At 47.8% G+C, this 24,225-nt stretch overlaps 1 protein-coding gene across 1 annotated transcript in view; it reads left to right on the top strand.

The window, feature by feature from the left end:
- The first annotated feature begins 3,941 nt into the window (after nt 1-3,941).
- FBXO4 (F-box protein 4) overlaps nt 3,942-24,225 on the top strand; it is a 54,528-nt gene continuing 34,244 nt past the window's right edge. The window contains exons 1-5 of the mRNA XM_073573171.1: nt 3,942-4,252; nt 12,181-12,416; nt 13,363-13,583; nt 14,589-14,664; nt 20,633-20,808. Of these exons, the coding sequence (XP_073429272.1) occupies nt 4,073-4,252; nt 12,181-12,416; nt 13,363-13,583; nt 14,589-14,664; nt 20,633-20,808 (889 nt within the window). The 5' untranslated portion in view covers nt 3,942-4,072. The remainder of the gene's footprint in view (nt 4,253-12,180; nt 12,417-13,362; nt 13,584-14,588; nt 14,665-20,632; nt 20,809-24,225) is intronic.

Below are 24,225 nucleotides of genomic sequence, written 5' to 3'. Positions count from 1 at the left end.
GGAAAAAAATGATTTTTTCATTTTCAAGTCTCTGCATTATAAACTTCTGTGAAGCACTTGGGGGTTCAAAGTGCTCACAACACATCTTACATACGTTCCTTGGAAGGTCTAGTTTCCAAAATGGGGTCACTTGTGGGGGGTTTCCACTGTTTAGGCACATCAGGGGCTCTGCAAACGTAATTACGACCGCAGACTATTCCATCAAAGTCTGCATTTCAAAACGTCACTACTTCCATTCCGAGCCCTGACGTGTGCCCAAACAATGGTTCCCCCCCACATATGGGGTACCAGTGTACTCAAGACAAACTGGACAACAACTTTTGGGGTCCAATTTCTCCTGTTACCCTTGTGAAAATAAAAAATTGAGAGCTAAAAAATCATTTTTTGAGGAAAAAAAAATATTTTTTATTTTCATGGCTCTGCGTTATAATCTTCTGTGAAGCATTTGGGGGTTCAAGGTGCTCACTACACATCTAGGCAACTTCCTTATGGGGTATAGTTTCCAAAATGGGGTCACTTGTGGGGGGTTTCAACAGTTTAGGTACATCAAGGGCTCTGCAAATGTAACATGACGCCCGCAGACCATGCCATCAAAGTCAGCATTTCAAAATGTCACTACTTCCCTTCCGAGCCCCGACGTGTGCCCATACAGTGGTTTTCCCCCCACATATGGGGTATCAGTGTACTCAGGACAAACTGTACAACAACTTTCGGGGTCCAATTTCTCCTGTTACCCTTGTGAAAATAAAAAATTGCGAGCTAAAAAATAATTTTTTGAGGAAAAAAAAATTATTTTTTATTTTCATGGCTCTGCGTTATAAACTTCTGTGAAGCACTTGGGGATTCAAGGTGCTCACCACACATCTAGATAAGTTGCTTGGGGGGTCTAGTTTCCAAAATGAGGTCACATGTAGGGGTTTCTACTGTTTAGGCACACAGGGGCTCTGCAAATGTAACATGACACCCTCAGACCATGCCATCAAAGTCAGCATTTCAAAATGTCACTACCTCCCTGCTGAGCCCCGACGTGTGCCCAAACAGTGGTCCCCCCCCCCACATATGGGGTACCAGTGTACTCAGGACTAACTGTACAACAACTTTTGGGGTCAAATTTATCATGGTACCCCTGTGAAAATAAAAAATTGCGGACTAAAAATATTTTTTTTAAGAAAAAAAAATATTTTTTATTTTCATGGCTCTGCGTTATAAACTTCTGTGAAGCACCTGGGGGTTCAAAGTGCTCACTATGCATCTAGATAAGTTCCTTAGGGGGTCTAGTTTCCATACTGGGGTCATTTGTGGGGGAGCTCCAAAGTTTAGGCACACAGGGGCTCTCCAAACACGACATGGTGTCCGCTAACGATTGGAGCGAATTTTCCATTCAAAAAGTCAAATAGCGCTCCTTCACTTACGGACCCTGCCGTGCGCCCAAACAGTGGTTTATGACCACATATGAGGTATCTGTGCACTCAGGAGAAATTGCCCAACACATTTTAGGATCCATTTTATCCTGTTGCCCATGTGAAAATGAAAAAACTGAGACCAAAAGAAAATTTTTGTGAAAAAAAAGTACTTTTTTTTTTTACCGATCAATTTGTGAAGCACCTGGGGGGTTCAAAGTGATCACTATGCATGTAGATAAGTTCCTTGGGGGGTCTAGTTTCCAAAATGGGGTCACTTGTGGGGAAGCTCCAGTGCTTAGGCGCACAGCGACTCTCCAAACGCGACATGGCAAGCGCTAAATATTCCAGCATATTTTCCATTCAAAAAGTCAAATGTGCTCCTTCCCTTCCGAGCCCTGCCGTGCACCCAAACAGTGGTTTATGACCACATATGAGGTATCAGTGTACTCAGAAGAAATTGCCCAACAAATTTTAGGATCCATTTTATCCTGTAGCCCATGTGAAAATGAAAAAAATTAATGATAAAAGAAAATTTGTGGTGCAAAAAATAAAATGTCCATTTTTTCCTTCCACGTTGCTTTAGTTCCTGTGAAGCACCTGAAGGGTTAATAATCTCCTAGAATGTAGTTTTGAGTAGCTTGAGGGGTGCAGTTTTTAGAATGGTGTCACTTTTGGGTATTTTCTGCCATATAGACCCCTCAAAGTGACTTCAAATGTGAGGTGGTCCCTAAAAAAAATGGTTTTGTAAATATTGTTGTAAAAATGAGAAATCGCTGGTCAACTTTTAACCCTTATAACTTCCTAACAAAAAAAAAATTGTTTCCAAAATTGTGCTGATGTAAAGTAGACATGTGGGAAATGTTATTTAGTAACTATTTTGTGTCACATCACTCTCTGGTTTAACAGAATAAAAATTCAAAATTTGAAAATTGCAAAATTTTCAAAATTTTCGCCAAATTTCTGTTTTTTTCACAAATAAGCGCAAAAATTATCGACCTAAGTTTACCACTAACATGAAGCCCAATATGTCACGAAAAAACAATCTCAGAATCGCTAAGATCCGTTGAAGCGTTCCAGAGTTATTACCTCATAAAGGGACACTGGTCAGAATTGCAAAAAATGGCCAATTCATTAAGGTCAAAATAGGCTGGGTCATGAAGGGGTTAAAATACCTCAATTTGGATTTTTTCAAACTTTGAGTGACGAGCGGCACGGGTTAACGTCGTTTGATCGAGCTCAAATTTTGGCTATCTCAATATCTGGAAAAGGGAATCGTTTTGTGGGGTCCAGACGCACAAAATTCCGACATCGATTTTTTGCGGTCACCCTAGTGTGCACACAGCCTAACAGGCTAATCAAGGTCTGAAATCTTGGTCAAAGTTATCTGAGCACACAAATCTCAAAGGGTGCCCAAACTTTTGTATGGGCCCATTTTCCTTTCTGTAATTTTTAAAATGTAAAAATATGACAATATACAGGTGCTTCTCACAAAGTTAGAATATCATCAAAAAGTTAATTTATTGGGTTTTCATTGGCTGTAAGCCATAGTCATCGACATTAACAGAAATAAACACGTGAAATAGATCACTCTGTCTGTAATGACTCTATATAATATGAGTTTCACTTTTTGTATTGAAGAACTGAAATAAATTCACTTTTTGACACTATTGTAATTTGGTGAGATGGACCTGTATACATATTTTTTGTCTAAAATACAAAGGAAATGTGTGATCTTTAGGCCTTTTAGGGATCATTTAATCTTCAATTTGCTTAAAAGGAATCTGTCACCCCTTTTAGTGATATCATGAAAAGATATCACCCAATTGTGTGTCCCATAAGGATTCTATTAGGGCTTTTGATTCCCCCCGACCCCAGAAGTCTTCACATGCAGGACACACTTCCGGGGCATAGACCGCGCTGGAAAATACCGGCGCATGAGCAGTAGCGATTATATGCTTCGCCCACAGTTGGGAAAAGCATACTGCGCAAGCGCCGGAGGCTTTACAATGCGCAAGCGCGGAACACTACGGCATCTGTGATATTCTGATATTCACAGATGAAGATTACGTTCAGCAAGCCGGGGGGGGGGTGAGAAGACGAATAAGCCCCGCCCATCGGACCACGGCGATTTCCATACATCTCCACCAAGATAAAAAAGGTATTTATGCATCAAAGGCGCGGGGTCAGGGGGAATAAAAAATCCTAATAGAATCCTTATGGGGCGCACAATTGGGTGATATCTTTACATGATATCACTAAAAATGGGTGACAGATTTCCTTTAACTGTTCACAATAAGGCTGCATGCACACTTTGCCGATTTAATGCTTTTTTTCCTTACAGATTTTTCTAGATAAATCTGAAGCAATTTTGATGCCAGCAAAGTGAATGAGAAACCTATATCAAAATATAAATTGTCTCACAAAAAAATAAAAAAGTTGTCATGGAGCGTAAGGGGTTAACAACACGTATCCCGCACCCAGGCAGCTTTGCCTGCTGCGTTGCTATGTACACTAATGGCGTTGCTAGGGGCCGGTCACATGACCAGGAAGTATACAGTTCCCAGCCAGTGACACAGTGACATTGCTGTGGTGATGCTGGAAGCCCGGTCAGGAAGTGATTGGTGTGATCGTGCTGTGATTGTGGGACCGCACACGCTCAGGGGAGCAGGATGGCGGACGGGGGCGCTCTGCCAGCGCCGGAGTGGAGCCGGTTTGAAGCTGCCGTCATAAATGGCTTCAGACAGTTAAGAGATCGTTATCTGCACAGTGTGAGGGGTCGGGGGAAGCTGGAGGACGGGAGTGATAGTCTGGAGCAGGCGGATGCGGACAGTCCCCTGGTCACGTTACCGGTGAGTATTGTACCAAACACGATAATGCCGATTTTATCGACCACTGGGATCTGTACTGGGAGCAGCGGGGACCACTGGGATCTGTACTGGGAGCAGCGGGGACCACTGGGATCTGTACTGGGAGCAGCGGGGACCACTGGGATCTGTACTGGGAGCAGAGGGGACCACTGGGATCTGTACTGGGATCAGTGGGGACTGCAGGGATCTGTACTGGGATCAGCGGGGACCGCAGGGATCTGTACTGGGAGCAGCGGGGACCACTGGGATCTGTACTGGGAGCAGCGGGGACCACTGGGATCTGTACTGGGAGCAGAGGGGACCACTGGGATCTGTACTGGGAGCAGCGGGGACCGCAGGGATCTGTACTGGGAGCAGAGGGGACCACTGGGATCTGTACTGGGATCAGTGGGGACCGCAGGGATCTGTACTGGGAGCAGTGGGGACCACTGGGATCTGTACTGGGAGCAGTGGGGACCACTGGGATCTGTACTGGGAGCAGAGGGGACCACTGGGATCTGTACTGGGATCAGTGGGGACCGCAGGGATCTGTACTGGGAGCAGAGGGGACCACTGGGATCTGTACTGGGATCAGTGGGGACCACTGGGATCTGTACTGGGAGCAGAGGGGACCACTGGGATCTGTACTGGGATCAGTGGGGACCACTGGGATCTGTACTGGGAGCAGAGGGGACCACTGGGATCTGTACTGGAAGCAGCGGGGACCGCAGGGATCTGTACTGGGATCAGTGGGGACTGCAGGGATCTGTACTGGGATCAGCGGGGACCGCAGGGATCTGTACTGGGAGCAGTGGGGACCACTGGGATCTGTACTGGGAGCAGAGGGGACCACTGGGATCTGTACTGGGATCAGTGGGGACCGCAGGGATCTGTACTGGGAGCAGAGGGGACCACTGGGATCTGTACTGGGATCAGTGGGGACCACTGGGATCTGTACTGGGAGCAGAGGGGACCACTGGGATCTGTACTGGAAGCAGCGGGGACCGCAGGGATCTGTACTGGGAGCAGAGGGGACCACTGGGATCTGTACTGGGAGCAGCGGGGACCACTGGGATCTGTACTGGGAGCAGCGGGGACCACTGGGATCTGTACTGGGAGCAGCGGGGGCTGCAGGGATCTGTACTGGGAGCAGTGGGGACCGCTGGGATCTGTACTGGGAGCAGTGGGGGCTGGAGGGATCTGTACTGGGAGCAGTGAGGGCTGCAGGGATCTGTACTGGGATCAGTGGGGACTGCAGGGATCTGTACTGGGAGCAGCGGGGACCACTGGGATCTGTACTGGAAGCAGTGGGGACCACTGGGATCTGTACTGGGAGCAGCGGGGACCACTGGGATCTGTACTGGAAGCAGCGGGGACCACTGGGATCTGTACTGGGAGCAGCGGGGACCGCTGGGATCTGTACTGGGAGCAGTGGGGGCTGCAGGGATCTGTACTGGGATCAGTGGGGACTGCTGGGATCTGTACTGGGAGCAGTGGGGGCTGCAGGGATCTGTACTGGGAGCAGTGGGGGCTGCAGGGATCTGTACTGGGATCAGTGGGGACTGCAGGGATCTGTACTGGGAGCAGTGGGGACTGCAGGGATTGTATTGGGAGCAGTGGGGACCACAGGGATGTGTACCTGGAGCAGTGGGGACTGCAGGGATCTGTATTGGGAGCAGTGGCTACTGCAGGGATCTGTACTGGGAGCAGTGGGGACCGCAGGGATCTGTACTGGGAGCAGTGGGGACCGCAGGGATCTGTACTGGGAGCAGTGGGGACCGCAGGGATCTGTACTGGGAGCAGTGGGGACCGCAGGGATCTGTACTGGGAGCAGTGGGGACTGCAGGGATCTGTACTGGGAGCAGTGGCTACTGCAGGGATCTGTACTGGGAGCAGTGGGGACCGCAGGGATCTGTACTGGGAGCAGTGGGGACCGCAGAGATCTGTACTGGGAGCAGTGGGGACTGCAGGGATCTGTACTGGGAGCAGTGGGGACCGCAGGGATCTGTACTGGGAGCAGTGGGGACCGCAGGGATCTGTACTGGGAGCAGTGGGGACCGCAGGGATCTGTACTGGGAGCAGTGGGGACTGCAGGGATTGTATTGGGAGCAGTGGGGACCACAGGGATGTGTACCTGGAGCAGTGGGGACTGCAGGGATCTGTACTGGAAGCAGTGGGGACCGCAGGGATGTGTACCTGGAGCAGTGGGGACTGCAGGGATCTGTATTGGGAGCAGTGGCTACTGCAGGGATCTGTACTGGGAGCAGTGGGGACCGCAGGGATCTGTACTGGGAGCAGTGGGGACCGCAGGGATCTGTACTGGGAGCAGTGGGGACCACAGGGATCTGTACTGGGAGCAGTGGAGACCGCAGGGATCTGTACTGGGAGCAGTGGGGACCGCAGGGATCTGTACTGGGAGCAGTGGGGACCGCAGGGATCTGTACTGGGAGCAGGGGAGATTGCAGGGATCTGTACTGGGAGCAGTGGGGACCGCAGAGATCTGTACTGGGAGCAGTGGGGGCTGCAGGGATCTGTATTGGGAGCAGTGGGGACTGCAGGGACCTGTACTGGGAGCAGTGGGGACCGCAGGGATCTGTACTGGGAGCAGTGGGGACCGCAGGGATCTGTACTGGGAGCAGTGGAGATTGCAGGGATCTGTACTGGGAGCAGTGGGGACCGCAGAGATCTGTACTGGGAGCAGTGGGGACCGCAGGGATCTGTGCTGTGAGCAGTGGGGACCGCAGGGATCTGTACTGGGAGCAGTGGGGACCGCAGGGATCTGTACTGGGAGCAGTGGGGACCGCAGGGATCTGTACTGGGAGCAGTGGGGACCGCAGGGATCTGTACTGGGAGCAGTGGGGACCGCAGGGATCTGTACTGGGATCAGTGGGGACTGCAGGGATCTGTACTGGGAGCAGTGGGGACTGCAGGGATTGTATTGGGAGCAGTGGGGACCACAGGGATGTGTACCTGGAGCAGTGGGGACTGCAGGGATCTGTATTGGGAGCAGTGGCTACTGCAGGGATCTGTACTGGGAGCAGTGGGGACCGCAGGGATCTGTACTGGGAGCAGTGGGGACCGCAGGGATCTGTACTGGGAGCAGTGGGGACCGCAGGGATCTGTACTGGGAGCAGTGGGGACCGCAGGGATCTGTACTGGGAGCAGTGGGGACTGCAGGGATCTGTACTGGGAGCAGTGGCTACTGCAGGGATCTGTACTGGGAGCAGTGGGGACCGCAGGGATCTGTACTGGGAGCAGTGGGGACCGCAGAGATCTGTACTGGGAGCAGTGGGGACTGCAGGGATCTGTACTGGGAGCAGTGGGGACCGCAGGGATCTGTACTGGGAGCAGTGGGGACCGCAGGGATCTGTACTGGGAGCAGTGGGGACCGCAGGGATCTGTACTGGGAGCAGTGGGGACTGCAGGGATTGTATTGGGAGCAGTGGGGACCACAGGGATGTGTACCTGGAGCAGTGGGGACTGCAGGGATCTGTACTGGAAGCAGTGGGGACCGCAGGGATGTGTACCTGGAGCAGTGGGGACTGCAGGGATCTGTATTGGGAGCAGTGGCTACTGCAGGGATCTGTACTGGGAGCAGTGGGGACCGCACGGATCTGTACTGGGAGCAGTGGGGACCGCAGGGATCTGTACTGGGAGCAGTGGGGACCACAGGGATCTGTACTGGGAGCAGTGGAGACCGCAGGGATCTGTACTGGGAGCAGTGGGGACCGCAGGGATCTGTACTGGGAGCAGTGGGGACCGCAGGGATCTGTACTGGGAGCAGGGGAGATTGCAGGGATCTGTACTGGGAGCAGTGGGGACCGCAGAGATCTGTACTGGGAGCAGTGGGGGCTGCAGGGATCTGTATTGGGAGCAGTGGGGACTGCAGGGACCTGTACTGGGAGCAGTGGGGACCGCAGGGATCTGTACTGGGAGCAGTGGGGACCGCAGGGATCTGTACTGGGAGCAGTGGAGATTGCAGGGATCTGTACTGGGAGCAGTGGGGACCGCAGAGATCTGTACTGGGAGCAGTGGGGACCGCAGGGATCTGTGCTGTGAGCAGTGGGGACCGCAGGGATCTGTACTGGGAGCAGTGGGGACCGCAGGGATCTGTACTGGGAGCAGTGGGGACCGCAGGGATCTGTACTGGGAGCAGTGGGGACCGCAGGGATCTGTACTGGGAGCAGTGGGGACCGCAGGGATCTGTACTGGGAGCAGTGGGGACTGCAGGGATCTGTACTGGGAGCAGTGGGGACTGCAGGGATTGTACTGGGAGCAGTGGGGACTGCTGGGACCTGTACTGGGAGCAGTGGGGACTGCTGGGACCTGTACTGGGAGCAGTGGGGACTGCTGGGACCTGTACTGGGAGCAGTGGGGACTGCTGGGACCTGTACTGGGAGCAGTGGGGATCGCAGGGATCTGTACTGGGAGCAGTGGGGACTGCAGGGACCTGTACTGGGAGCAGTGGGGACCGCAGGGATCTGTACTGGGAGCAGTGGGGACTGCAGGGATTGTATTGGGAGCAGTGGGGACTGCTGGGACCTGTACTGGGAGCAGTGGGGACTGCAGGGATCTGTACTGGGAGCAGTGGGGACTGCAGGGACCTGTACTGGGAGCAGTGGGTATCGCAGGGATCTGTACTGGAGGCAGTGAGCGGTGCAGGGATCTGTACTGGGAGCAGTGGGGACCTCAGGGATCTGTACTGGGAGCAGTGGGGGCTGCAGGGATCTGTACTGGGAGCAGTGGGGGCTGCAGGGATCTGTACTGGGAGCAGTGGGGGCTGCAGGGATCTGTATTGGGAGCAGTGGGGACCACTGGGATCTCTACTGGTAGCAGTGGGGACCACTGGGATCTCTATTGGGAGCAATGGGGACCACTGGGATCTCTACTGGGAGCAGTGGGGACCGCAGGGGTTTGTACTGGGAGCAGTGGGGACTGCAGGGATCGCAGGGATCTGTACTGGGAGCAGTGGGGATCGCAGGGATCTGTACTGGGAGCAGTGGGGACCGCAGGGATCTGTGCTGGGTGCAGCGGGGACCGCAAGGATCTGTACTGGGAGCAGCGGGGACTGCAGGGATCTGTACTGGGAGCAGTGAGGACCGCTGGGAGATCTGTACTGGGAGCAGTGGGGACTGCAGAGATCTGTACTGGGATCAGCGGGGACTGCAGGGATCTGTACAGGGAGCAGTGGAGATTGCAGGGATTGTACTGGGAGCAGTGGTGACTGCAGGGATCTGTACTGGGAGCAGTGGGGACTGCAGGGATTGTACTGGGAGCAGTGGGGACCGCTGGGGGATCTGTACTGGGAGCAGTGGGGACTGCAGGGATCTGTACTGGGAGCAATGGGGACCGCAGGGATTGTACTGGGAGCAATGGGGACCGCTGGGTTATCTGTACTGGGAGCAGTGGGGACCTCAGGGATCTGTACTGGGGGCAGTGGAGACCGGCAGAATACTCAGGACTACAAACAGGAGACGGGGAATTCTGGTTACAAGTAAGCTGAGCAGTAGTGCTCAATGTCAGGCAGCAGTTGCAAAAGCAAACTGGATTTTAGGATGTATAAAAAAAGAAAATCCTGCAATCCCAACGTATTGTTACATCTCTATAAATCACTTATAAGACCACATCTATAATACGGGATCCAGTTTTGGGCTCCACATTTTAAAAAGGATATTCAGAAATTAAAGTCAGTTCAAAGACGGCAACTAGATTATTACATGAGCTGGAGGCCTTTCTTCCATTACATGGGATGCAGGCTGCTCATATAATGAGAGGTTGGAAAAGTTGGATTTGTTTAGCTCAGGATAACAGAAGCCTCAGAGGAGATCTCATTTACATGTATAAATACATGTGTGGTCAGTATAGAGGACGGCACAGGACTTATTCCTTCCATGGGCGATACTGAGGACCAGGGGGCACTCATTACAGGTGGAAGAAAGGCAATAAATAGGAGGAAAGGGTTCTTTACAGTTAGAGCAGTCAGACTGTGAAATGCCGACCACAGGGAGTAATGGTTTAGTTACTGTTTAGTTTTTTAAAAGCTGTCACTAAGAGCTGGATGATTTCCTCAGTACGCATAATATTGTGTGTGTCACACATGTGGATAGTCGACCCAGTGTGCCACAAAATTACCCAGGAAGGGCGTGTGGCATAGCTAAGCGTCTGCCTGGTGTTCGCTAGAGCTCCTGATGGTGGAGTTAGGCTTTAGCTGCTGGTAACCGCCAGGTACCTCTCCTGGGCAGTCCCCGGTACTGCAGCTGCTGACCCCAAGGGTCAGGATCTCAGGTGCGGACTGTTGAGTCAATGGTAGAACAGGACACGGATGCTGGTTCTTGTTCAGACAGTGCAGATTCTGGAACATAAGACAGGACGGGCACTGGTTATTGTACCGCTGGAGCGGCTTCAGGCTCAGGTACCGGCGGATTGGCTACAGGTTCAGGTACCGCTGGAGCTGCTTCAGGTTCAGGTATTGGCGGAGCGGGTTTAGGCTCAGGTACCTGCGAGCGGCTTCAGGTTCAGAGAGCGGCTTCGGGCTCAGGTACCGCCAAAGTGGTTTCGGGCTCAGGTACAGACAGTGCTGCTTCAGGTTCAGACACATAAGTCTCAGGAACAGGTTCTGGTTCAGACAACACGGGGTGCCTGGCACCTGACTAATTCAAAATGGAAGCATTGCTCGAGCACCTCCTTACTGGGGAGCATGCTTTATATACTTGATGCCTCTCAGCTACTGGCTGAGGGCATTTCCAAAGTGTGCACGCTGCCCCTTTAAGAATTGGGGAGCACACACCGCCAGGAGACCTGCGCGGCATGCGCAGGCCCAGAGGACTACAGCAGGAAACAGGGAAACAACTGTGCTAACTGAGATTAGTATGTCGGCATCCCTGCCGGGAGGAGGGAGGGGAACCGCGCAGGGACGCCGGCATTGGTGTTACAGTGGGTTATAGATAATTTAGTGGCAAAAATGTATAGTTAATGGAGAAAGGTTGAACTTGATGGATCAGGGGCTTTTTTTCAACCTATGTAACTATGTAATTTATCCCAATGGCAAGCAGCCAGACCACCTTTAAAGGGGTTGTCCGGTAAAAATAATTTGCGTATCTACAGGATAGGCGATCACTGATGATCGCTGGGGGTCTGACCTCTCATCCTGTTGATTCTCTGGACAACCCCTTTAATCTGCTTATCAACACTGACTTTGCCTGATCCCGTGATGTCACTTTTAGGCACATGTGTCTCATAACATCAATTCTCAGAAAAGTCCAAAAACATTTATTCAACTTGTCTGCGGTTATTTTACAGCTGAGATTTTGCTGTAAAAAAAAAAAATGCCTGAATATCGCACATGTCACAGACGCCTTGTGATTTGCATTGAGTTTGTAGCAAGTGCAGCATCCTGAAGATCAGCACCAAATTATTCAGAAACCGCAGCGTGCAAAATAACAAAAACAAATCACCCTACGGAGTTTCCCTGGCACTTTGGAGGCATTGGTATAACCCGGCCTCTTGTGATGATGATGTCATATCTCTTGTGGCTGCTGAATCTTCTCATTGGCTGCTGCAGTCACATGGGACATGATGTCATCTCCGGAGGCTGAATTATACCAAGAAACGCAGGGGGGTAGGAAAGGAAGCCTGAAAAGAGCAAAAAGAGTTAAGTGATTTCTTTCTGATGCAAGTTGGTGGGTAATCTACAGGTTTGTATGCAGATAAGTTATAAAAATCTCATACAATTCGCTGCTACTGTAATAAGCTGCGGACTAATCACCACTGAGAAAGTACTAGAAATCTGCAGCGTATCTGCCACATGTGAACATGACCAAATACCCAACCTGTGTGCTGGTGTAGGACTCTTTATAGCAGTGCCCTTGCCACATGCAGGAGATCCCCACTCTTTTTCCTTAAAAATCTCTGTTTTTCTGTGCTTTCTTTAGGTTGACATGCAGCTGTACATCCTGACATTTCTCTCACCACAAGACTTGTGCAAGCTTGGAATGACAAATCGATACTGGCAGTCGATGGTACAAGACCGTCTACTGTGGAAGTACTTTCTACTGCGCGATCATCCAACCTGGTCCTCCATTGATTGTCACAGTTTGCCCAACTTGGACGTCCTGAATTCCTGCTTATGTGAATCTCCGGATGGCAAGGAGTGTAATTATATGTCCATGTGAGTGCAGGGATGACTAACCTACTGGGTGCAAAGTGGCAAAATACTTCACCTGTGGGTGGTAAGACGCCAACCTCTTCATGAAATTGGTGGCACAAGAAGCTACAGAGAAGGAAGAAGCTCCTTATGCTTTTGGGTGTTGAATTACAACTCCATAAAACCCACAGCTGTGATGCTGCCACTCTCAGGCGCTCACCCTGTCCTTGCTGTTCTCTGCTTCGTGTTCCTGTTCTTAAATCCAAGGAAAGAGTTAGAGATGCCCTCTTATTAGAATTGGTGCAGATCAATTTGAAGGATCGGGTCCATCGGCCATGACTGTGATCTGTATACGTATGGCGCGAACTGTGAGAAACGACTCCTACCGCCCGACATCTGCAGCTCTTCTTTTGATTAGCCGACCTGGCACAAAGTCATCATTGCGACATACGCACATGTGATGTCTCGTCAGGCCAGCTAATCAAAAGAAGAACCGAGTCAAGTAAGAAACGGTTCTCAGGGCTCTCGTCCAATGACCACAGATTATGGATGGGGTCGTTGGACCAGGTTATGCTAATTTATTCACACCATTCTACTGCTTAGCAATTCTTTGACCCCCCCCCCCTTCAGCCAATGGCTGATAGACCATTTCTGGACCAAGAAGCAGAAGACAAGGAAGTCCAGATGTCCTCTGGGGTTTTGCTGAGAGTATTGATTCTTTACTTTTATTTTAGGTAGTCTTTGCCATTTCAGCATTAACTAATATTTTGTGCATTTCCTTTAAGCTAGTTTGTAACCCTTTTAAAACTATTGATAACTATATCACCAGGTATCCGGCCAAACCAATTCTTGGACACATAAGCCATAAATAGCGTTCATAAGGTTAAATCTAAAATATTACTTTTTGGGTGCTTTTTTAAATTTTGCACAGTTTACACTTATATGCCGGAAGTTTTTTTTATGTTTTTAGCTACTTGCGGAGCAGCCCAAAAACTAGACGATCCCTGCAAACCAAGAATCCCATTTACGGAGCGGTGACCTCATTCCTGCAGTCTCTTGTCATGCATGGAGAGCCCCGCTTCGCCATGTTTGGTCCTGGCCTTGAACAGCTGGATGATTCTTTGGTCACACGGATGATGACCTCTCCAGATCTTCTGCCAGTTGTCAGCATATTGCAGAGACAAATCAACGGTAAGGCAAAGGGGTCCGGGTCTACATCAACGGGTCTAGCTTCCCATACACATTAGACTAATGACTAGACCCATGGTTTGGCAGACAGTCTAATATCTATGGAGGCCTCAGACAATTAATTGTTGCGGGAGTTATGTCCAATTTCGGACAGCTGATCGCTTTGTGCTGCAGAAGATAATGTCTGGTGGTGGCTGTCTCAGAGAAAAACAAGAGCTTTTGGTTGAGTGAGTGCTTCTGTGTATGAGAGGAATCGTTTCCAGGCCAGACAATTGGCCAAAGTATTGTTCATCTGACAGCCATTCAATGTGTATGGGAGAAAGGGCCAAGATGGTAGCTGGCCAGACAATTGGCCAAAGCATTGTTCATCTGACAGCCATTCAATGTGTATGGGATTAAGGGCCAAGATGGTAGCCGGCCAGACAATTGGCCAAAGCATTCTTCATCTGACAGCCATTGAATATGCATGGGAGAAAGGGCCAAGATGGTAGCCAGCCGGACAATTGGCCAAAGCATTGTTCATCTGACAGCCATTCAATGTGTATGGGAGAAAGGGCCGCGATGGCTGCCGGACAATTGGCCAAAGCATTGTTCATCTGACAGCCATTCAATGTGTATAGGATTAAGGGCCAAGATGGTAGCCAGCCGGACAATTGGCCAAAGCATTTTTCATCTGACAGCCATTCAATGTGTATGGGAGAAAGGGCCGCGATGGCTGCCGGACAATTGGCCAAAGCATTGTTCATCTGACAGCCATTCAATGTGTATAGGATTAAGGGCCAAGATGGTAGCCAGCCGGACAATTGGCCAAAGCATTTTTCATCTGACAGCCATTCAATGTGTATGGGAGAAAGGGCCGCGATGGCTGCCGGACAATTGGCCAAAGCATCGTTTGTCCGACAGCCTTTCACTGTGTACAGGGGCTTTGCTCTCATAGATTGTGGTGGCATCTCAGAAGCTTCACTGATGAGCCGATAATATTTCATGTCTTCTTCTCTTTCCGCACAGGTATTGGCTCTGGTGTCACGTTCCAGCTGAATGGCGAGCACAAATTTAATATTTTAACCCTGTATTCTACGACGCGGTAAATGCACAACACTTCTTTTATTAAGAAATGCTTTCGTGTTAAGACAGACAGCCAAGTACGTATACCATTTTTCCGTCAGTCCCATAGAAATTGAATGGACCCCTTGCAGCTCGTCATTTTAATGTTGAAAGAACTGTTGTTGAAAAAAATTATGACTTGTAATAGTGAATTTTAATATATTTTGATACGTGGTGTTTCCAGGCACTGAGACCCCCATTGATCACTGACAGAAGTTTCTAGCTGAGCGCAGAGCTCATAAGGCTGTAATCTGCTCTGCGGAGCTGCTCCCACCGAGGTAGGGACTTTCTGTGAGCCCACACATAGCTGAAAGAGCACAAAAAGGAGCTGAGGACTTTTGCCTCTTTGTTTCAATAATTGGAGGGAGTTTCAACACTCAGACCCTCATCAATCTAACTTCTGACCGTTCTATTTCAATGGATATAGTATTTACTTCTGTGGGGAAATTAAGTGGCTCTGATGATGTAGGGGTGGGGACCCTGATTCCAGTGAGGTCACTTACTGGGATGCTTTCTGCAATTTTGATAAAATCACTGCTTTATCTGCTCCAAATCTAACAGTTCTCTGAATGTTGAGCTCTGTATAACCCCGCCCACACTACTGATTTACAGCTTACACAGAAAGCAGCCAATCAGTGGTGTGGGCAGGATTTTACAGAGCTCATCATTCAGAGAACTGCTAGATCTGTAGCAGAGAAAACGGTGATTTTATGAAAACTGCAGCAAGCAGCCCATTAAATAATACATAGCTGGAATCAGGGTCTCTGTCCCTACATCATGTTGCTCCCATTAAATAATACATAGCTGGAATCAGGGTCTCTGTCCCTACATCATGTTGCTCCCAATTTGGATAGCAAACACCTGGTGACAGATTGCTTTTAAGCATCTTGCGTCCTGCTCTCAGGCTGGGGAACCCTGGAGTGGGCCAGTTGACATAAGACTAGGTCGTTCTTCTATGTTGTTCAAGTTACCTAAGAAGACTATAAATAAAGTAAAAAATAAATATATATTTTTAACCCCTTTCTGCCATTAGACGTACTATCCCGTCCATGTGCCCTGGGACTTAATTCCCAAGGACGGGATAGTACGTCTAATGCGATCAGCGGCGCCCACGTGGTGAGCGCTGCTGATCGCGGCCGGGTGTCAGCTGATTATCACAGCTAACACCCGGCACAATGTGTCAGGGGCGGTCACGGACCGCCCCCGACACGTTAACCCCTTGTACACCGCGATCAAACACGATCGCGGTGTACCGGGAGTTAAAGGGAAGCTTCGGCAAGGAGGGGGCTCCCTCCGTGCTTCCCTGAGCCCCCCACAGCAGCGCAATGTGCAGCGCTGCTGCGGGGGACTCTTTCCCTACAGGCCTCCGGATCCAAGATGGCGACGGGGGCCTTCGGGGGCCTGTAGGGAGCTGACTTCCTCACTGCCTGCAAAGCGCAGGCATGAGGAAGTCTGCAGAACTGCCTGTGACAGATTACTGATCTGTCACAGTGATATGTGATGTGACAGATCAGCGATCTGTCACAGGACAGTGATGTCCCACCTGGGACTATGTAATAAAGTAAAAAAAAAAAAATAAAAAAAAGTGTAAAAATAATTTAAAAAAAATCGCTAAATAAATTAGTAAAAAAAAAAATATTGCCCAATAAATTCATTTTTTGAAAAAAAAATAAAATAAATAAAAGTACACATATTTGGTATCGCCGCGTTCGTAGCGACCCGCCCTATAAAACTGTCCCATTAGTTAACCCCTTTAGCGAACCCCTTAAAAAATAAAAATAAACGAAGCAAAAAATAATGATTTATTATCATACCACCGAACAAAAAGTGCAATAACGCGCAATCAAAAAGACACATATAAATATCCATGGTACCGCTGAAAATCTCATCTTGTCCCGCAAAAAACGAGCCGCCATACAGAATCATCCGCAAAAAAATAAAAACGTTATAGCTCGCAAAATAAAGCGATGCAAAAATAATTATTTTTTATATAAAATTGTTTTCATTGCAAAAAACCGACAAAACATAAAAAAACGACCTAAATGAGGTATCGCTGTAACCGTACCGACGTGAAGAATAAAAGCGCTTTGTCAATTTTACCGCACGCGGAACGGTGTAAACGCACCCCACCAAAAGAAATTCATGAAACGCTGGTTTTTGTTCATTCTGCGTCCCAAAAATCGGAATAAAAAGCGATAAAAAAATGTCACGTGCCCGAAAATGGTACCGATAAAAACGTCAACACGTCCCGCAAAAAATAAGACCTCACATGACTCGGTGGGTCAAAATACGGAAAAATTATAGCTCTCAATATGTGGTGATGCAAAAACTATTTTTACAATAAAAAGTGTCTTTTAGGCTGGTTTCACATTAGCGCATTTTCAGCGCGCGCACGGCCGGGGGTAGCTCCGCCCCCGAGCCGGCTCTCTGCCCGGCGTGCCCGCCCCTTGCTTGTAGCGCCGCCTACTAGCGGACAGCGGCGCCTGCGATCGGCGCACCCTATCTTTAGCATAGGGTGCGCAGATCGTGCGCAGGTCGTGCGCTAGTTGCGCTTTGACCTGCGCTGCGCACTTTTGACGGTGCGCCGTGCGCGCCAAAATCAAACTTTTTGGATTTTGGCGCGCACGGCGCACCGTCAAAAGTGCGCAGCGCAGGTCAAAGCGCAACTAGCGCACGGCCTGCGCACGATCTGCGCACCCTATGCTAAAGATAGGGTGCGCCGATCGCAGGCGCCGCTGTCCGCTAGTAGGCGGCGCTACAAGCAAGGGGCGGGCACGCCGGGCAGAGAGCCGGCTCGGGGGCGGAGCTACCCCCGGCCGTGCGCGCGCTGAAAATGCGCTAATGTGAAACCAGCCTTAGCGTGCGACAGCCGCCAAACATAAAAACCGCCATAAATAGTAAATCAAACCCCCCGTTATCACCCCCTTAGTTAGGGAAAAATAATAAAATTAAAAAAAAGTATTTATTTCCATTTTCCCATTAGGGTTAGGGTTAGGGCTAGGGTTAGGGCTCAGATTAGGGTTAGGGGTGTGTTGGGGTTAGGGTTGGAGTTATAATTGGGGGGTTTCCACTGTTTAGGCACATCAGGTGCTCTCCAAATGCAACATGGTGTCTGATCTCAATTCCACCCAATTCTGCGTTGAAAAAGTCAAATGGTGCTCCTTCCCTTCCAAGCTCTGCCATGCGCCCAAACAGTGTTTTACCCCCACATATAGGGTATCAGCATACTCAGGACAAATTGCAAAACAACTTTTGGGGTCCAATTTCTCCTGTTACCCTTAGGAAAATAAAAAATTGGGGGCAAAAATATCATTTTTGTGGAAAAAAATTATTTTTTTATTTTCACGCCCAGGCGTTATAAACTTCTGTGAAGCACTTGGGGGTTCAAAGTGCTCACCACACATCTAGATAAGTTCCGTGGGGGGTCTAGTTTCCAAAATGGGGTCACTTGTGGGGAGTTTCAATAGTTTAGGTACATCAGGGGCTCTCCAAACGCACATGACACCCGCAGACCAATCCATCAAAATCTGCATTCCAAAACGTCACTACTTCCCTTCCGAGCCCCGACGTGTGCCATACAGTAGTTTTCTCCCACATATGGGGTGTCAGCGTACTCAGGACAAATTGGACAACAACTTTTGGGGTCCAATTTCTCCTGTTACCCTTGGGAAAATAAAAAAAATGGGTACTAAAAGATGATGTTTGTGGAAAAAATACGATATTTTTATTTTGACGCCCGGTCGTTATAAGCTTCTGTGAAGCACTGGGGGGTTCAAAGTGCTCACCACACATCTAGATAAGTTCCTTAGGGGGTCTAGTTTCCAAAATGGGGTCACTTGTGGGGGGTTTCCACTGTTTAGGTACATCAGGGGCTCTCCAAAAGCAACATGACACCCGCAGACCATTCCATCAAAGTCTGCATTCCAAAACGTCAATACTTCCCTTCCGAGCCCCGACGTGTTCCATACAGTAGTTTTCTCCCACATATGGGGTGTCAGCGTACTCAGGACAAATTGGACAACAACTTTTGGGGTCCAATTTCTCCTTGTACCCTTGGGAAAATGAAAAGAATTGGTGACTAAAAGATCATGTTTGTGGAAAAAATACGATTTTTGTATTTTCACGCTCGGGCGTTATAAACTTCTGTGAAGCACTGGGGGGTTCAAAGTGCTCACCACACATCTAGATAAGTTCCTTGGGGGGTCTAGTTTCCAAAATGGTGTCATTTATGGGGGTTTCTACTGTTTTGGTACATCAGGGGCTTTCCAAACGCGACATGGTGTCCGATCTCAATTCCAGCCAAAAACGTCAAATGGCGCTGCTTCCCTTCCGAGCTCTGCCATGCGCCCAAATAGTGGTTTACCCCCACATGTGGGGTATCAGCGCACTCAGGACAAATTGCACAATATCTTTTAGGGTCCTGTTACCCTTGGAAAAATAAGAATTGAGGGTGAAAAGATCATTTTTGTGGAAAAAATGATTTTTTAATTGTACCGCTGTACGTTATAAACTTCTGTGAAGCCCTTGTGGGTTCAAAGTTCTCACCACATATCTAGATAAGTTCCTTGGGGGGTCTAGTTTCCAAAATGGGGTCACTTGGGGGGGTTTCCACTGTTTAGGTACATCAGGGGCTCTCCAAACACGACATGGCGTCCGATCTGAATTTCAGCCAATTTTGCATTGAAAAAGTCAAATGGCGCTCTTTCCCTGCTGAGGTCTGCCATGCGCCGAAACAGTGGTTCCCCCCCACATATCAGGTATCGGCGTACTCAGGACAAATTGCACAATAACTTTTGCAGTCCAATTTCTCCTGTTACCCTTGGTAAATTAAAAAAAATTGAACCTGAAGTATTTTTTTAGTGAAAAAATTTAAATGTTCATTTTTTTTTAAATATTCAAAAAATTCCTGTGACGCACCTAAAGGGTTAATAAGCTTCTTGAATGTGGTTTTGAGCACCTTAAGGGGTGCAGTTTTTAGAATGGTGTCACTTTTCGGTATTTTCTATCATATAGACCCCTCAAAGTGGCTTCAAATGTGATGTGGTCCGTAAAAATAAAATGGTGTTGCAAAAATGAGAAATCGCTGGTCAACTTTTAACCCTTATAACTTCCTAACAAAAATAAATGTTGGTTTCCAAATTGTGCTGATGTAAAGTAAACATGTGGGAAATGTTACTTATTCAGTTTTTTTGTGTGCCATATCTCTGTGATTTAAGGGCATAAAAATTTAAAGTTGGAAAATTGCAAAATTTTCAAAATTTTCGCCAAATTTCCGTTTTTTTCACAAATAAACGCAAGTTATTTGAATGAAATTTTACCACTAACATGAAGTACAATATGTCACGAGAAAACAGTGTCAGAATCACTGGTATCCATGGAAGCGTTTCAGAGTTATTACCTCATAAAGGGACAGTGGTCAGAATTGTAAAAATTGGCCTGGTCATTAACGTGCAAACCACCCTTGGGGCTTAAGGGGTTAATGTATAAAAAATATAAAAATTTGGATCACTCTTATTTCCAATTTAAAAATAAAGAAATAAAAAATTGACATTTCCTATTGTCACGTCTGTAAAAGTCCAATCTATCAAAATACTAAATTAACGACCCTGTATGATAAACGCTGCTAAGAGAAAAAAAAAGTACAAAACACAAGAACACAGGATGCAAAAAAAAAACAAACAACAAAATTCTGTATGTAAACCACTGAAACAAAAAAAAACAAAAAAACACAAAATGACAAGTTTGGGATCCCAAGTATTCACATTCTAAACTAGAACTGTAAGAAAGATAAAACTAGAAAAGAAAAAAGAATTACGAGTAGGGGAGGTAAAAATGAAAATTGTCCGTCATGGAAAGGTATTAAAGATGGACATTATCTTGGTCAGTATTGTCATCATCAGGCTTAATATTCTGATGAATAATCATTTTTTTTTAAATTTTGTTCTTAGTTCAGAACGGGACAGAGCTCGCACAGAGCAGAGTGCGGCCGTCAATAAGATGTTTGTCTCCGAAGGCTCGGTAAACGGAGAAGCGGCAGCTGTCTTCAGCCTGATCCCGCAAGTAAAGGAAGTGTGTAAAGTTGTGGATGGCTTCATCTACGTGGCCAATGCTGAATCGCAAAAAAGTAAGTAACGGTTAACCCTGCAGCTTCCAACATCCCAGACTATCCTCAATTATAATGGGACTCAACTTTGGCATTTAAAGGGAACCTGTCATGTCCCCAAGCACAATTCACCTGAATGTATGAAGTTAATCTGCAGATGATAACATTGTGAAGAAGTGCGGCACCCACGAGAAAATTAACGTTATTACTCCCGGGAACCTCCGGCTTTCAGTCATAAAGGCGTGCCTGAAGTGGCTACAGTCGCTGCTCAGTACACAGTGGGCAGCGGCTGTTGGCACACCTCGGCGTTTTGTTTGACAGCTCACTCTGCAGCGCATCTGTGCAGCACAAGCTGTCAATCAAAGTGCTGGGCGTGCTTATAGATGCTGGCCACTGTGTACTGAGCAGCGACTGTAGCCACTTCAGGCACGCCTTTATGACTGAAAGCCGGAGGTTCCCGGGAGTAATAACGTTAATTTTCTTGCAGTAGTCGCACTTTCAGCGCGGCATCCCTCAGTGGCGGAAATGTAGACATGGGAACCCTCCTCCATGATGTCAGTCAGATGCATGGGCCCTTGTAGCATTCTAAATCCTATAAGAATATACATGTCCCCCACCCATTGTGTAGCAATATCCCCCATCATATACTAATGTAACAATATATAATATAATGTGTAATAATATATATACTTTACAGGTATATAATGTCCCCCATCCTGATACCTACTGTATGTCTCCCATCCTGATGCCATCCTGATACATGTGTCCTCCTTCCTGAGCCCATCCTGATACATGCAACCCCTGGCAAAAATTATGGAATCACCGGCCTTGGAGAATGTTCATTCCGTTGTTTAATTTTGTAGAAAAAAAGCAGATCACAGACTTGGCACAAAACTAAAGTCATTTCAAATGGCAACTTTCTGGCTTTAAGAAACACTAAAAGAAATCAAGAACAAAAAATTTGGTAGTCAGTAATGGATACCTTTTAACTCCTTCCTGACATCTGACGTACTATCTCATCCATGGGACCTGGGCCACTATGCCCATGGACGGGATAGTACGTCATAGCGATCAGCGGCCGGGTGTCAGCTGATTATCACAGCTGACACCCGGCACTATGTGTCAGGGGGGTCACGGACCGCCCCCGGCACGTTAACCCCTGGCACACTGCGATCAAACATGACCGCAGTGTACCGGGGGGGGGTTTAGGGAAGCATCGGCAGGGAGGGGGCTCCCTCCGTGCGTCCCTGAGACCCCCGCAGCAGCGCGATGTGCTGCGCTGTTGCGGGGCCTCCTTCCCTGCAGGTCCCTGGATCCAATATGGCGGCGGGGGCCTGCAGGGAGTTGGCTTCCTCACTGCCTGCAGAGCGCAGACATGAGGAAGCCTGCTGCAGTGCCTGTGACAGATCGCTGATCTGTCACAGCGATCTCACACATGACAGTGATGTCCCCCCTGGGACAGTGTAATAAAGTTAAAAAAAACAAGAGTGTAAAAATAATTTATAAACAAATCGCTAAATAAATGAAAAAACAAACAAAAAATACTATTCCCAAATAAATTCATTTTTTGGAAATAAAAAAACCCAAACAATAAAAGTACACATATTTAGTATCGCCGCGTCCGCAACGACCCGCCCTATAAAACTGTCCCATTAGTTAACCCCTTTAGCGAATCCCTTAAAAAATAAAAAGCAAAGCATTTTAATAATGCTTTATTATCATACCGCCGAACAAAAAGTGCAATAACGCACTATCAAAAAGACTGATATAAATAACTATGGTATCGCTGAAAACGTCATCTTCTGCCAAGTCACCACACAGCGTCATCAGCGAAAAAATAAAGTTATAGCTCGCAGAATAAAGCGATGCAAAAATAATTATTTTTTATATAAAATTGTTTTCATTGCATAAAAGCGCCAAAACATAAAAAAAGACATAAATGAGGTATCGCTGTAACCGTACTGACCCGAAGAATAAAACCGCTTTATCAATTTTACCGCACACAGAACGGTGTAAACGCACCCCCCCAAAAGAAATTCTTGAAATGCTGGTTTTTGTTCATTCTGCGTCCCAAAATTCAGAATAAAAAGCGATCAAAAAACGTCACATGCCCGAAAATGGTACCAATAAAAACGGCAACTCGTCCCGCAAAAAATAAGACTTCCCATGACTCGGTGGGTCAAAATATGGAAAAATTATAGCTCTCAAAATGTGACAGCTGCCAAACATAAAAACCCGCCATAAATAGTAAATCAAACCCCCCTTTATCACCCCCTTAGTTAGGGAAAAATAATAAAATTAAAAAAATGTATTTATTTTCAATTTCCCGTTAGGGCTAGGGTTAGGGCTGAGAATAGGGTTAGGGGTGTGTTGGGGTTAGGGTTGGAGTTAGAATTGGGGGGTTTCCACTGTTTGGGCACATCAGGTGCTCTCCAAACGCAACATGGCGTCTGATCTCAATTCCAGCCAATTCTGCGTTGAAAAAGTCAAATGGTGCCCCTTCCCTTCCAAGCTCTACCATGCGCCCAGACAGTGTTTTACCCCCACATATGTGGTATCAGCCTACTCAGGACAAATTGCAAAACAACTTTTGGGGTCCAATTTCTCCTGCTACCCTTAGGAAAATAAAAAATTGGGGGCAAAAATATCATTTTTGTGGGAAAAAAATGATTTTTTTATTTTCACCCCGGGCGTTATAAACTTCTGTGAAGCACTTGGGGGTTCAAAGTGCTCACCACACATCTAGATAAGTTCCGTGGGGCGTCTAGTTTCCAAAATGGTGTCATTTGGAGGGGGTTTCCACTGTTTAGGCACATCAGGGGCTTTCCAAACGCGGCATGACTTCCAATCCCATTTCCAGCCAAAAGTCAAATGGCGCTGCTTCCCTTCCAAGCTCTGCCATGCGCCCAAATAGTGGTTTACCCCCACATATGGGGTATCAGCGTACTCAGGACAAATTGCACAATAACTTTTGGGGTCCTGTTACCCTTGGAAAAATAAAAAAAAAATTTTTTAATTAAAGTAATTTTTATTGAAATTTTTAATACAAAAAGGAAAAACAAAGAAGAAAACAACAACCCGCAATAGAGGTACATACACCTCTAACCCCTCTTCCCCCTTCCCCCCAGTTTACAACCCCAATGCAAACAATATTTTAATGGTAAAATGGTATAGCTGATTACATATAGTGCCGCTCCCAAAATTGTTACAATAGTACAAAGGAAGATAACAGCAACAGGTTAATATAAGTCTCGGTTAAAGAGCTACATATCTGAAGTCTCCTTATTGTATGCCAAATCAAATTATAATGTAATAATCTCTGTCAGAGTTAAATCTTGTTCCTCCTTTATATCGTCGTATCAGGATAGACCCAACCTGAACCTGGTCAGCTCTCCCGACGCAAGACCAGAATGATCAATCCAACATGCCCATATTTTT

Source organism: Dendrobates tinctorius, unplaced genomic scaffold, assembly GCF_039654945.1.
Source record: "Dendrobates tinctorius isolate UK_male_01 unplaced genomic scaffold, ASM3965494v1 ptg000034l, whole genome shotgun sequence".
In the NCBI taxonomy this organism is placed as follows: Eukaryota; Metazoa; Chordata; class Amphibia; order Anura; family Dendrobatidae; genus Dendrobates; species Dendrobates tinctorius.
Note: the sequence above shows the minus strand (reverse complement) of the source record. Positions and strands in the feature narration are given on the sequence as shown.